We start from the raw sequence: 12,450 nt of genomic DNA, 5'->3' as shown, positions 1-12,450 counted from the left end.
GGTCTCAAGACTACAGTTTGTTTATTTAATGGCTGTGTAAGTTAATAATTCTTCACTGACTATTAACCACAAAGTTAACATATATTGACCAGTCAGGAATATAGATGACTCCCTTGAGGTAAAAGTCAGAGCTTGCTTGCTGTGAGAGAACAAGGCTCTAATTGGTCCCGAGGGGTTTTCCAAGTAAATAGGAACACAGATTTGAATGTTCATTTGTCCAAACAGGCTAATTACTAGCCTAGCTGTGTGCACCCTTCCATAAAGTGGCTTCTACTGTGGTGAGTTTTGTGCACTTAACCTCTCTGCACTTGATGAAAATGAGTGCACATTGCTCAAAAATCATTTTCCCTTCAAAAGACCAGACATTCATTTCGGCATTCATCTCTTGATCCTATCCAATTAAATGATGCCCACAAATACAAATACAGACAAACACAGAGATGAGCATTTCCATTACTACACACGCACGTATTGCAGGCATCCATCCGACCACACTCATAGGTCGCTTTAAGACAGATTAAACATTTTCTCAGAGTGAAACCCATTGCGTCATTTCACCTCGTTTCAGGACTGGAATGTGTAGCCCGTCACCTTTCACCTCACCTCACTAGCAACCTAACACCGCCCTACTGACCCCTGGGATGTTTTATTTTCACTCATATTTTTAGATATCCCATTGGGCTTTGCACTTTCCTGTGAAAATGACCACCTGCTGCACACATCCATCAGACTGGGCGAGTATATCATGTCATCGGATGAGAAAGACGTGGACTAAAACATTTACACGCTGTAGATTAGCTGTGCTTTGCAGATACTTGTGGATTTCGATGTCAGCGGGTCGCTCTAACACCATACTGCAAGGTTAATCCCAGATTTCCAACATGTCTGGTGGAAAATTTGAGCATAAACTCCACCAACAATCTGTGTCTGGCTATGCTAAAACCTTCAAGAGAGCTATACACGTCTCCCTCAAGGCACAGTTCAATGCCCTTGCAGTTTTTATTTCACAACACATTTGTTTTCTCGCTCGACCCACGCATACTTAAAGAAATCCTTCTGGGATATTGGCTTGGTCATGTGGTTCAACCTTTTAGCAGCTGTCTGTGTCAGCAGCGTACTGCACACTCAGGGTTCGGTGCTGTGTGTGCAGATGGAAACCCAGGGGACTTTAGCTTTAAAACATGACAGTGAATGCAACAGCAGCAGAGTCCATTGTTAACTGCTGACAAAGATACTGAAGACCAGCTGCTCGGTTATAGCCTCTGCACGGTCACAGAGTACACAACAAAAAGGTGAGTGGTGAAATTTAGTCAAACTTGATGTCTCCTTCACCCCTCACACCTGTTGAACACACACAAACACACACACACACAGGAAAATGGCATGTTCCCATCTTATCAGGGCTCTTGTTACATAAGAACTGGTCACTCCAGCCATAGATGCTTATCAGGTGTTTGTGTGCTGTTTTCTCTTTTCCTCTGTATGAGCTCCAACACACTAACACAACACAAATATAGAGCGATTTAGAGGGCGTTAGCATCAGCAGACACAACGAAGAGTCAATTGCTGCACATAACCCCAACCCTTCAGTTTAGGAACACTGTCCCTGATCACCAGGGCATCCCATTGTCCAGACTTCACACAGTCTATAAACCAGTGTCCACCTCCTACTGTGCCATCTCATGCCAAGGCAAACACGCTCGAGGGGGAAACTGGTTGCAGTTAGAGACTAATAATCGAATCGTCTGGCTCCCCGACCCTCAGCCTACGCTGCAGTCCCTGCCAATAATATTTCCGTTGCTGCATTTTGATAATGGCTACAATCAAAGTTCAAAGAGAGTTCATGACTGCCCTTGATAAACAGTGTTCAGTATTTACAATGGAACTTGGCAGAGCCACTGGCCCGGCTGGATGCTGGGTAGTGTGCTGTATACACACCGTACCCCTGATGAGGCTGGCCAGAGGAATTCAATAGGACTTGAAAAAAGGGAGTGGCACCGCGGACTGCACATTCCTAACGGTCTCCAACAGAGGTGAGGAATGCTGATGCTGGACTTGCTCACATGGCTGTGGGAAATCTGAGTCATTACCTAATTCATTTTTTTGGAGACAGAGAAGACATCAGTATTTACATACAGAAAATTGAAGACATCCAGTCTCCACACAAAGATCCACCTGTCTTTGTGAGAAAGAATCAGGTGGAATTTTTGCAGATGAGCAAACATTGCCACCATCTTTGAGTTGATTTTATACCCTGTGTCTATGACTATCATTTTTATCACTAGATTTTCTCTTGAGTCATTTTGATACGGCCATATATTGTTGTTCATAGGCCTACATTTTAACCATTTTTGTGAAACTGTAATAAACACTTACCTGCTGATTTAAAAGCCTGATCAAGATGGTGTAGAATATCTCACTGTCCTGTTATCACCAACAACAACAAAGGAGAAACGTATTTCTTTGCGATCACCAAGACATATTCAGAGGGCGCAGACACCAGGAACACAGTATTCATCAGCAGGCTGGCAACCCAGACCTATAACTTAACTTAGCTGACGTCAAAGCTCAGTGATATGTTACATATACCATGTTATCTAACATACTGTATGACACCTTGTCGCAGTGATTGACAGCTTCACCAACGGTGACATCTGACCTCCTAACTGAGACTCTTAGTCCTCCTGACTGTTCATCACTTTGTATGTTCTATCTTACTTTGCATAGTCAGGCTTAAATGTGCAGTCACAACCAAACTCTGTGGACAGTCTTCACAGTGCACTCGTCTTTTTTCCATATTACTCATAAAAGCATAGGCATTGATAGCAATAATCTAGCACATTATAGCTGCAGCATTCAAAGGAGAAAAAAAGTGTTTAATGAAGAAATAATATGATAATAGCCCACATTTCATCTGCACTTTTAGAAATTACTGATTAAAGAATGTGGAAAATCTCCCTGTAGCTACTCTGCTGGTTTCCTTCAATATCCCAAATCTGTTTACTTAAGCCTGCATGAGCTGAGATAGGTTCCTGCATGCTGTGATAATAAACAATATTAAGAGACAGATAAGAAGTGGGTACAGCTCATCAAGCAGTGCGCCCATCAATCCCCACTCCTTCAACTGGGCATAGCCAAAAGGTGAGAGACACATCAGTCAAGCTGCTCATGTCAGTAAAGCAGATTTGTCAGGCAGTGTAACCTTGAGGCGTGTTACAGTGGCTCACACGTATCTTTGGCCTCTCACATGATGCGATAAATGATGGGTTTGCATACGACTATAGTGCACAGGCGTAGCATCATTTACTGAAGGGAGCCTTCAGTGGAGCTCAGTCCATCTCACTGTGAAATTATTACCAGGAGGCCTGCTGGCCTGTAGGTGTGTTACAGATGTGAATCCATGTCCAAAAAGAAAAATATCCCAAAACTGTCTGTTAACTTTCACAGCAGTTTTGGCTGTACAAAATGAACAAAACAACGCAGGACTTGTTGCATTCCACACCATTTTTTATTGTGTCTACAAGATATAATACTCTTATGCACATTAATATACAACAAATTCCATTTATTTCAGAAGCATCTCTCCCTACTTTACGTTAATTCCTGATTTATACATTTTTTAATACTGAGCAACAGCTAACATCCATGGAAAACCAAGGGCTGCTGCACACACAGTAACTTCAACCAGCATCGCCCGACAGAACGCTTTCTCTCACCCTGACTCTGATATGACCCACACATTTCCCCGCCCACCATAACCTCGGGCACATTGACTAAGTAGACAGCATCTCTGCGTGACTTCATTATGGGTTCAAAGGTCTTCTGACTCAGGGATGAACATAGGCTCAAGGGGAACAGTAGGAAGGGTGAGTGGACCACCCGTTGACACCCAGCCCAGAGCGGCTCTGTTGAAGGATGGTCGGTCGACTGTTGTCTCCGCCTGGAGTTCAGGGAAGTCGGGGAGGGGTTCCACCTGAACTGGCTTGATGGGAGCAGGTCTGGGCGTCTTGCTGAAGCCACCGAATGGGGTTGCAACCCTGGAGGTGACAGCGTGACAGTGTTAACAGTAGCTGCCATGTGCTAATAAGAGGGACTGCAGTGACATTTAAAGTGATGCAACTAATTAAGTCCAAGCAAAGGATGTGACTAGAGGACATAGATAGCTGCTCCCAAGTGGGAAGCAGACTTGCATACATTGTGATTTAGAGGATGTACAAGAGTTTTTACAAATGGAAAGATGAAATTATGGACCAATAAACATGGCATTTCTAAATCAGGAGCTGTGTTGCTAAGGTTATAGTAATTTAAGACAGAATGTCGAGTGGCTCAGTCAGTAAGTCTCTCTGCAAACAGTTGATCATAATCATCATTATGAAATGAATGTTGCTTGCATAATGTTACAGCTAAAGAGCAATGACAAGTTCCCCCAAGCAGTGGGAATAGTTGATGGTTGATGGTGAAACAGCTGTATCTTGAATCTTGAAGCTTGTATCTATGGAAACTCGGGCCAGCAAAAGCTCCATAGGAGCTCCATATAGGAGATGAAGATGTTGAAGAGGGAGACAACAGAAACCCAGGTAAGAAGAATGTTCACAATGCGGATGAATAAGAATGATCCGAAAGGACATTTACTTGATCAGAGCCACGGATCATTCAGCTTTGGACTTCTAGAAGCAACGTTATGGTATTCTGACACATCGGTGGAGTAGACCACTTTATCCTGGTAGTTAAAGGGACAACGAGGAGTTTCTATTCGGTTATAAAAAAGTCTCACGTTAATGTGGATGAATCTCCGCTACCCACACTTGTTAATGGGCCCATTTTCGATAAATATATCGTTCTGTCTCTATCGTTATTTTGTTATTATTAGTGGTGGCGGAAGTGCTGGTCGAGCCGACCAGTGTTTCCTTCGTTGCAAATCATGAGAATAACGCAGCCGCATCGCTGTTTATGGTCGGAACTACGGTGGTATGTGAACCTCTTTGAACCTCTGACTTTAATTATTGATGAATGAAAACATGAGTCCGTCTTGCGCCCGGTCAAAGAAATGTACGGTGCGCGCGGAGGCTCATAAATGTAGTGTGAAAACGCTTCGCTTTTCCAAAACTCCTCGTTGTCCCTTTAAATTGACACAGATTTTTACATTTTACTGTCTTCATGAGTTCCTGGGTTCCTGCAGCTCCACCTGAGATTCTTGGAGATGTTTCTAGCTTTGGACAGTAGCCTGGTTAATAGCAGATGCATCAACATAGCGTCATCATAAATTTCACTTGGTGGTGGCTGGTGGGAGAGAGTTAAGTGCTATCTAATTGGTGTGTGATACAGCATCAGCCACTTCAATAAACCCACCAAAAATGACAAGTTCAAGTGCCCCCTGGTGGCTGTGGTAATAATGACAGTAGCAAAGAAAGACGTTAGATGACGTCGTCCACTTTGGGCAGAAGGAAGCCAAGGTGGGTAGACCAGTTGATGAAACACTGGACCAGTTCATTTTTCATACTGAAAGTTGTTATTTCTTCTTACCACGACCACAAACGTTCTGTAAATTTAATCACATATTTATTATAACCATGACAACAATGGTTTTCTTACCTTTAAAAAGCACTGAATTCAACTCAAACTATGGCCCATTTACAATGGCACTGCTACAGCTCATGTAGTGTATCTCCTGCCACCAGTCTCAGCTGGTCATATTATACTATAGTAAGTTAGGAGACTTGAGTTCTGTTGATTATTTGCTGTTGGTTGTTACCTGTTGAAACTTTTGAAGCCTGGTAGGTCAGCTCGGGGCTCTGGCTCAGGCAAGTGGGTGACAATAGTGTCAGCTAAGGCCGGGTCACTGATGATGGCCTGCTCCCAGGGAGAGTGGTAGGACTTTGGCACAGCTGTACAGTTGAACTTCTCTGCAGGGATGTCTTTCAAAGGACCTCCGTACCCTGGTTGGGTTATACAACACAGACAGTGATTCACCATGGGGATTTTCCGTGTCAAATAAGTGCAAATATTAACATTTCTATTTGGTTATATTTTTCCCAATTCCAATCCTTTATTCTGTTTTCCAAAACACTCATCTTGTCATGTTGGGGAGGCAAGTAATGATCCAGATTTGAAAACCACCTCATCAAGCAAACATGCTGTCCGCAGAAAGCTGATTGATCCCTTTGATGTCATTTTGTATAAAAGGATCACAGACCTGTCAGCTGGTCATGACTAAACTTGAGTGGGAGCACATGCAGCTTACTGACATCTCCTCATATGATTTCTAGGTACTGAAGTCAAAACAAAAGTCCACATCATGCTGTCATTAGGAGCTGTCCGACGGCAAGGCTGCTTTCAGCTTCAGTGTTAGATTTAAACAGTTTTTCAAAACGACGACAGTTTCCTTTATTTTCAAGGAATGAGCTAAGTCGAGGTGTTTGAAATCACCGTTTTTGTTTTTTTTCTATTCACCCTTTATACTTTAGAGTTCACAGTAAAATCAAGGGGCAGCTTCCCTGTGTCTCAGTGTGTGTACTGTGTGTCTCCCTGCATAGACTGTGTGTGTTGACGGGAGAGACCTATCCAAAGCACTATCCTTCAAACCCAGTGCTTCACTCAGGGGGGCTTGCAAGCTGAGGCATTACATAACACGAGGCACCGTGTCACGTCCTAACCTCTCACAATGAACAATCCCCCTTCCTGAGTTTATGTTTTGCCCAGGGAGGAAGCAGGAGAGACCAAACAGACCTGTGGGGAAGTTTACAGATTTTGGGGGGAATCTATTACAAAACATTGTGTAAAAGGTTTTGCTGAGGCCCTGGAATGTTGTTGTTATTGCTGGACATTTGGCTGATTGAATATTTTTTTGTGGCAAAGCACTCACACACCCAGCTCTAATGCAGTGTGGGTGGGGATAAAAGAGGGATCCTGATATTCTAACATGCTCTGTAACTAATATTGGTCTATGGCTTCTTTTGAAAATGTGCATGAAACAATGTAAATGCACATCACAGTATTTTTCAGAATGCTGTAACAGCAATTCTAATGTAAGTAAATGATCATATAATATTCTTTCCACTTTCTAGATAAAACTTTTCACATCTTCAGTGTTTCTCCTGCAATTTATTGTCTCAGTTCAACTCTATTAGAATGGAGTTTTCACTGTATATCAATAGATTTTGCAACTTGTGCAGGAGACATGGAACATGCACCCCTGGGTGGATGAGTGTGCTATTTTAAGAGTTCTTACCATTTGATATCTAATGCACTTTGGCCTGATTTCTGCTGCAGCTGGAGTGACTTCATTCAGACACTGAAGGGTGGTGTCTGGTCCCGAGCTCCAGAAATAACACCCCACCCCTGTGTCGACGTACTCATCCCTAAATCAGTGCTGGTTTTGTGTCAACTGGGCACAAATTGAGACACGAGGGAGGATGTGAGTGCAAAGTTGATGGTATCAGTGGCAGAGGAGGCAAACAGGAAACACTTCCCGTTGGTAAAACCCTACAACGTTTTTTTTTTTTTTTTTTTTTTTTTTTAAATGGTCAATGTTGATTGTAATGACAATGAGAGAAACAGGAGAATATGAAGGAGCAGACATGAAGCATATGAGTGGGACGAAGATAGAAGGGCAGGGAGGGTGAATTAAAAAAAAAGAAAAGTGGAATCAAATTCTGCCTGAGGCCAGCAGATTCCAGGCAGGAGGAGAATGTTTTCCTACATGATCAAAGCCTGTGTAAGTACAAACAATGAAAAACAGTCGAATCCCTATCAAAACATTTGCGGATGTGTGGAGAGAGAGCACATCCACACAGGAGCAGCACCATTTCTCCTGCAGCTGGACTACATGTTTAATATATTTAGAAATCAAATCCTGCATGACAAAATGATATCACGTGTATCAGTACGGCCAAGAAAGTTAATCTTGCGCTGTCAGTGATGTCAGGACAAAATGGGAAACAGATTCTAGTGCATTGTTCTGTTCAAACATGCACTTCAAAGTAAGGTCAACTGGTTTGTCAGCTCGACTTTAGCTACAGTTTATCACTGCTGCCGTGGTCGTGGGGTCCTCGAAAAGGTCACCTACCCGGGGCGATACTGTCTGGATTTGGCACCACTGCTGTTTCCGGTGCGTCTGATGGCTGCTCCACACCCGTGTTGTTCTGCCCGCCGTGGCCGTCCACGGCATTCTCATTCTCCGTTTGAGAAACCACTGCGTCCTAAAGGAAAAGATAGAAGAGGCGAGTTTGACACAGTGACTCTTCTGTTGATACTCAAAGTTCACACTTGACAAAACAATCTCACCACAAGAACCACTTAGTAGCTGGTCCAGAACCTTTTGACAATATCCAGAGCAAAACATAGTTGCCCCTGGAATGTGATAGACACACTTCCATTTCTCTGAGACCTTGATTGTTTTTCTTTGGTCTCTTGGGGAACAGAGGAAACAAGCTGGTAAACACAACACTGATGGACATAATTACCACTTTTTAAGATGATGCATATATACAAACATAGAGGAGAGAGGTGTTTAAGGTGCTGAGAAAAGTCTAAATTTGCTGAACCAGGACACATTTTTAATGTAATAATAATTGGGTTTTTACGATATTTATGGATAAATGAATCCAAATGTTCCACTTTTCAATACTGCTCTTTTTTCCCTTTGAACTCAAAGCAGTTAGCAATTGATTTTTCACATTTTTCAACAACAACAAGCTGAGAAATTGTCCACTTGTCCATTTTCTCTCAACACTAGTAGAAACAATGTTTTCTGGGCTGGGACGACATGTACTGCAGCCCAAGCATCCAGCTTTCATCCCTCTGAAAGATATTTATGATGATTTACTCCAGGACTTCCTCAGGAAATGTTGACAACTTGAAACAAAATCCCTCCGTTGCCCCGAGCAATAAACAAACCAGAGATATGCGAGTCCCACTCACTTCAAAGATGAGAGAAAAAAAAAAACTTCTTGGAGCATAATAATTATTTTATCTATGGACTCTAAGAGAGCAATGGAAAGTGCATAAGGCCGCCACAGAAAAACTAAATATAAAAGAATATAACTAGTGCTGCTAATTGATTAGATATAACAAAGAAACTCAGTTAGCTTATCTTGATTGAATTTCACTGAGGGCCTCAGTATATAAATTGCTTTATGTGTGACCAGGTCAGGCTAAGTTAGGTACGGCTGCAGAAACGGCTGACTTGGCACCCGGCCCATCCATACACAAAGGAACATTAATAAAGCCATTTATGACCAGCCTGAGGACTTTCACTGCTGCTACTCGGTGCCACTTCATGTACGTATAGCACGAGTCAAATAAACACCTCCAGTGCTTAATCTTCCTCATGTGTGCTTTGTCAGGATGTAAGGTATTGTGTGAATGTTTTTCATGTGATGAAGAAAAAAGATGTGGGGGAAGACGGATGACTGCGCTTGGAGAAAACACACTCACTGTATGAAACACTTACAATGACCCCTTTATCAAAGTGTGTTTTAATAGGGGGCTGTAGCCATATGCATCTACTTCAAATGGATGCTGTCCAAACCATATCTGCCTGGCTCTAGCTCTATATGTATGATACAGACCAGCCTACAATCTATATAAGGTGTGACTGCTCCTTTTGTAACAATCTGAACAGAAATGACTTGATCTTTTTTCCTGCAGTACATGTGTTTTTGTCCAGCTTACATTGAGCTGCTTGTTGTTTTCATTCTGGATGTTCTCAAAAGTGTATTTTTCCGAGCGTCTCTGGCGCATTTTAAAGAGACGGGAGCCGCGGTTTGAGGCGAGAGACAGCTCCTCCAGCATGATGTCCTTAGGCACGCACATTTTCTTCCCAAGATCCATCTCTAAATCTAGACATAAAAGCAAACAAAAAGAGTGAAAAGCTTAGTATGTTCACTCATGAGACTTCTGACAAGACAAATTTCTTCAGCTTTTTCTAATACACCCACATACCAAACATCAGTGAACACATTATATTCACACAGGGGGAAAAAAAAAAAACTGCTGCAAAAAAAAAGGCCCAGTGCATGAACTGCTGACTCAGTATTCCTGTCAATATGATGAATAAGGAATCATCTTCCCTCTTAATCCACTCATGTCAGTTGCTTGTTTTGTGGTTAGCGCTGCGTGCTGACTACTGGATGCTGATCATGGATATGTCACAGGCCTGTATCCAAGTGTGAGACATACAATTTGCCAGAATATCTCTCAGCTGTCAGTAGCCTTCAGACCCTCCCCTATCCCAGTGAGGCACACAGTTGTCCTCACCCTGAAATAGCGTGTTCAAAGGACAACGACAAAGGGATTAGTTACTTTGGCCTATAAAAGTATTCATTTGCGTATTTATAGTCAGGGTCATAGAAGGGAGGGCTGGCAACTGCTGTACTGTCAAATGGTGGTTTCATACCGTCTACACATTAGAGGGATAGTTCATCCAAAATTCAAATTTCACTCATTAGCCTATCTACTCACCCTCATGTCGACTAAGAGCTGTGAGAATTTTGAGTCCTCTGTTCCTTCTCTGAGTTACGGGGGGGTCCGCGCAGCAGTATTTGTCCATATAATGGTTGTGAATGGATACCAACTTTCTTCGTCCAAAAAGACACACCAAAAAATATCCAAATACCTCCATACTGCTCGTCTGTAATGTCCCTCTTGTATTGAAGCCCTGACATGAGAAATTGTTCCGCCGGTCAGTGCAAATCACGCAAGATTTGCACTGACACAGCTTCCGCTATGAACAAGCTTAAAATATAGACTTATTTAATTTTTTTTGGATCAATTTCTCATGTCGGGGCTTCAATACAAGAGGGACATTACAGACGAGCAGTATGGAGGTATTTGGATGTTTTTTGGTGTGTCTTTTTGGACGAAGAAAGTTGGTATCCATTCACAACCATTATATGGACAAATACTGCTATGCGGACCCCCCCGTAACTCAGAGAAGGAACGGAGGACTCTGAAAATTCTCACAGCTCTTAGTTGACATGAGAGTGAGTAGATAATGAGTGAAATTTGAATTTTGGGTGAACTATCCCTTTAAGAATGGCAGTGTGGAGGGCAGGGTGAAGTGGTGTTTACAGTAAAGGTAGTACTGATATGGTGTCGATGCCATTTCTATGTTGATATGAGATTTTAAAAAAAAAAGAGAAGGTAAAGGGGGTAAAGGAGCAGGATGTGATGATGAGGTGAGAAGGTGAGAAGAAAAGAGAAGCAAAGAAAGTATGCAACAGGAGAAAGAGAGAGAAACTGAGAGGTCAAAGGGATGAGAAAACAAGGAAGTGTGGAGGAGATGATACAGTTACCTTCCTGGGCTTGAACCTCCCTGCAGATTGCTGCCGCCTGCATTTTCCTCTCCTGGGTCGTCATGGTAGAGAACCGTGACATGGCTGCCCCTGGGGGGACGGAGGGGGGGTGAGGCAGAAAGGCTCAAGAGGCAGCGCACATCAGTACAACCTGTTCAAACGCACGACAAGACACAAAAGCAAAGCAACGCCATCGATTGGCCAACATCAAGCATCCACACCACGCACAAAGACCCACCGAAGCAGATAGAATTTATTGGGGCAGTGAAAAGGGCAAAGTTAGCACATCCCTTTAAATAACCTTGGGCTGTTAAACGCCAAGCACATGCTCTTCAGACATGGCAACCAGCTGTGTCAGGGGTCTGGGAATCAATATGTTTGAAATTACCCAAGTGGGCTGAAAGGACACAGATAGAGAACATGGTGCTGTCACAGCAAACACGTGAGACAGTGGATGAAATAGCCCGGCGGAAAGTTTACACCAAGGTGTCAAGTGAACACAACACAAATGTTTCCTCCCAGTCGAAAGTGCTTCTCTCAGTGTTTGATGGAACAAGATTCATCACATTTGGAAGTTAAAGGAAAGTTGGCAAAGTTTGGCTTCCGTAGATTTAAAAAAAATTTTTTATCAATATATATTTAGCAAAAACAGAAAGCATGTTTAAGAATATAGCCATATACTGTAGGTGTACATAATCGGGAGGTTAAACACACAAAAACAGCAGATGCATTCATCAAAAGCATATTCATTCATGAAACATTAAAATCCATGAATGGATTTTAACTGTAACATAAGGCAGGCTGTGTGACTGGCAGGAACATGGAGAGGGAACAACAGTGGGTGGTAGTGAGAATCATGCTTGATTCAAAGTGCAAGTGTCACATTAGAGCTGGACAGCACACCTGTGGAGAAGCCCGGAGTGATGGCTTACCTGTCCTGAAGGACCCTCAGGGGGGGAGTCTCAATTTGTGCCTCAGGGTAGGAAGTCAAGAAAGGTGAGAGGAGAGGGTCAGACTGGGTAGTGCGACCCTTGTGGGTGCTCGTGCTCCCCGGCACTGGGGCTCGTCGTGGGGAGGGTGGGCGGAGGGGGCTGCAGCCTGACCCGACTGACTGAGTGACCGAATGAGTGGGTGGGTGGATGTCAGTTTGTCTGTT

General features: G+C 43.1%; 1 protein-coding gene across 2 annotated transcripts; it reads right to left on the bottom strand.

Moving 5' to 3' along the window:
- Nucleotides 1-3,485: 3,485 nt before the first annotated feature.
- myoz2a (myozenin 2a) lies at nucleotides 3,486-12,352 on the bottom strand. 2 transcript variants are annotated; one of them, XM_085806391.1, is made up of 6 exons: nucleotides 12,227-12,352; nucleotides 11,295-11,445; nucleotides 9,673-9,839; nucleotides 8,066-8,198; nucleotides 5,753-5,936; nucleotides 3,486-4,037 (listed from the first exon to the last, which is right to left on the bottom strand). In XM_085806391.1, exons 2-6 carry the CDS (start codon nucleotides 11,374-11,376, stop codon nucleotides 3,812-3,814), a joined length of 792 nt encoding a protein of 263 aa, XP_085662517.1. In that variant the 5' UTR covers nucleotides 11,377-11,445; nucleotides 12,227-12,352; the 3' UTR covers nucleotides 3,486-3,811. The 2 variants fall into 2 exon arrangements, with proteins under 2 accessions (XP_085662517.1, XP_085662516.1); XM_085806390.1 differs by having other exon boundaries at nucleotides 11,295-11,384.
- Between the last annotated feature and the right edge of the window lie 98 nt (nucleotides 12,353-12,450).

This window comes from Trachurus japonicus, chromosome 18 (genome assembly GCF_045865225.1).
Source record: "Trachurus japonicus isolate A0001 chromosome 18, Traja_1.0".
Lineage (NCBI taxonomy): Eukaryota > Metazoa > Chordata > Actinopteri > Carangiformes > Carangidae > Trachurus > Trachurus japonicus.
The sequence above is the reverse complement of the archived record's forward strand: the minus strand, read 5'-3'. Positions and strand labels throughout refer to the sequence as shown.

Bases quoted from the DNA above. Each gene is read 5' to 3' on its own strand.
- myoz2a (XM_085806391.1), bottom strand. From the start codon at position 11,376: ATGTCACGGTTCTCTACCATGACGACCCAGGAGAGGAAAATGCAGGCG. The intron at 8,199-9,672 runs GTAAGCTGGACA...CTTTTCCTTTAG, and splicing joins AAAACAACAAGCAGCTCAAT to GACGCAGTGGTTTCTCAAAC. The intron at 5,937-8,065 runs GTAGGTGACCTT...TAACCCAACCAG, and splicing joins TCCAGACAGTATCGCCCCGG to GGTACGGAGGTCCTTTGAAA.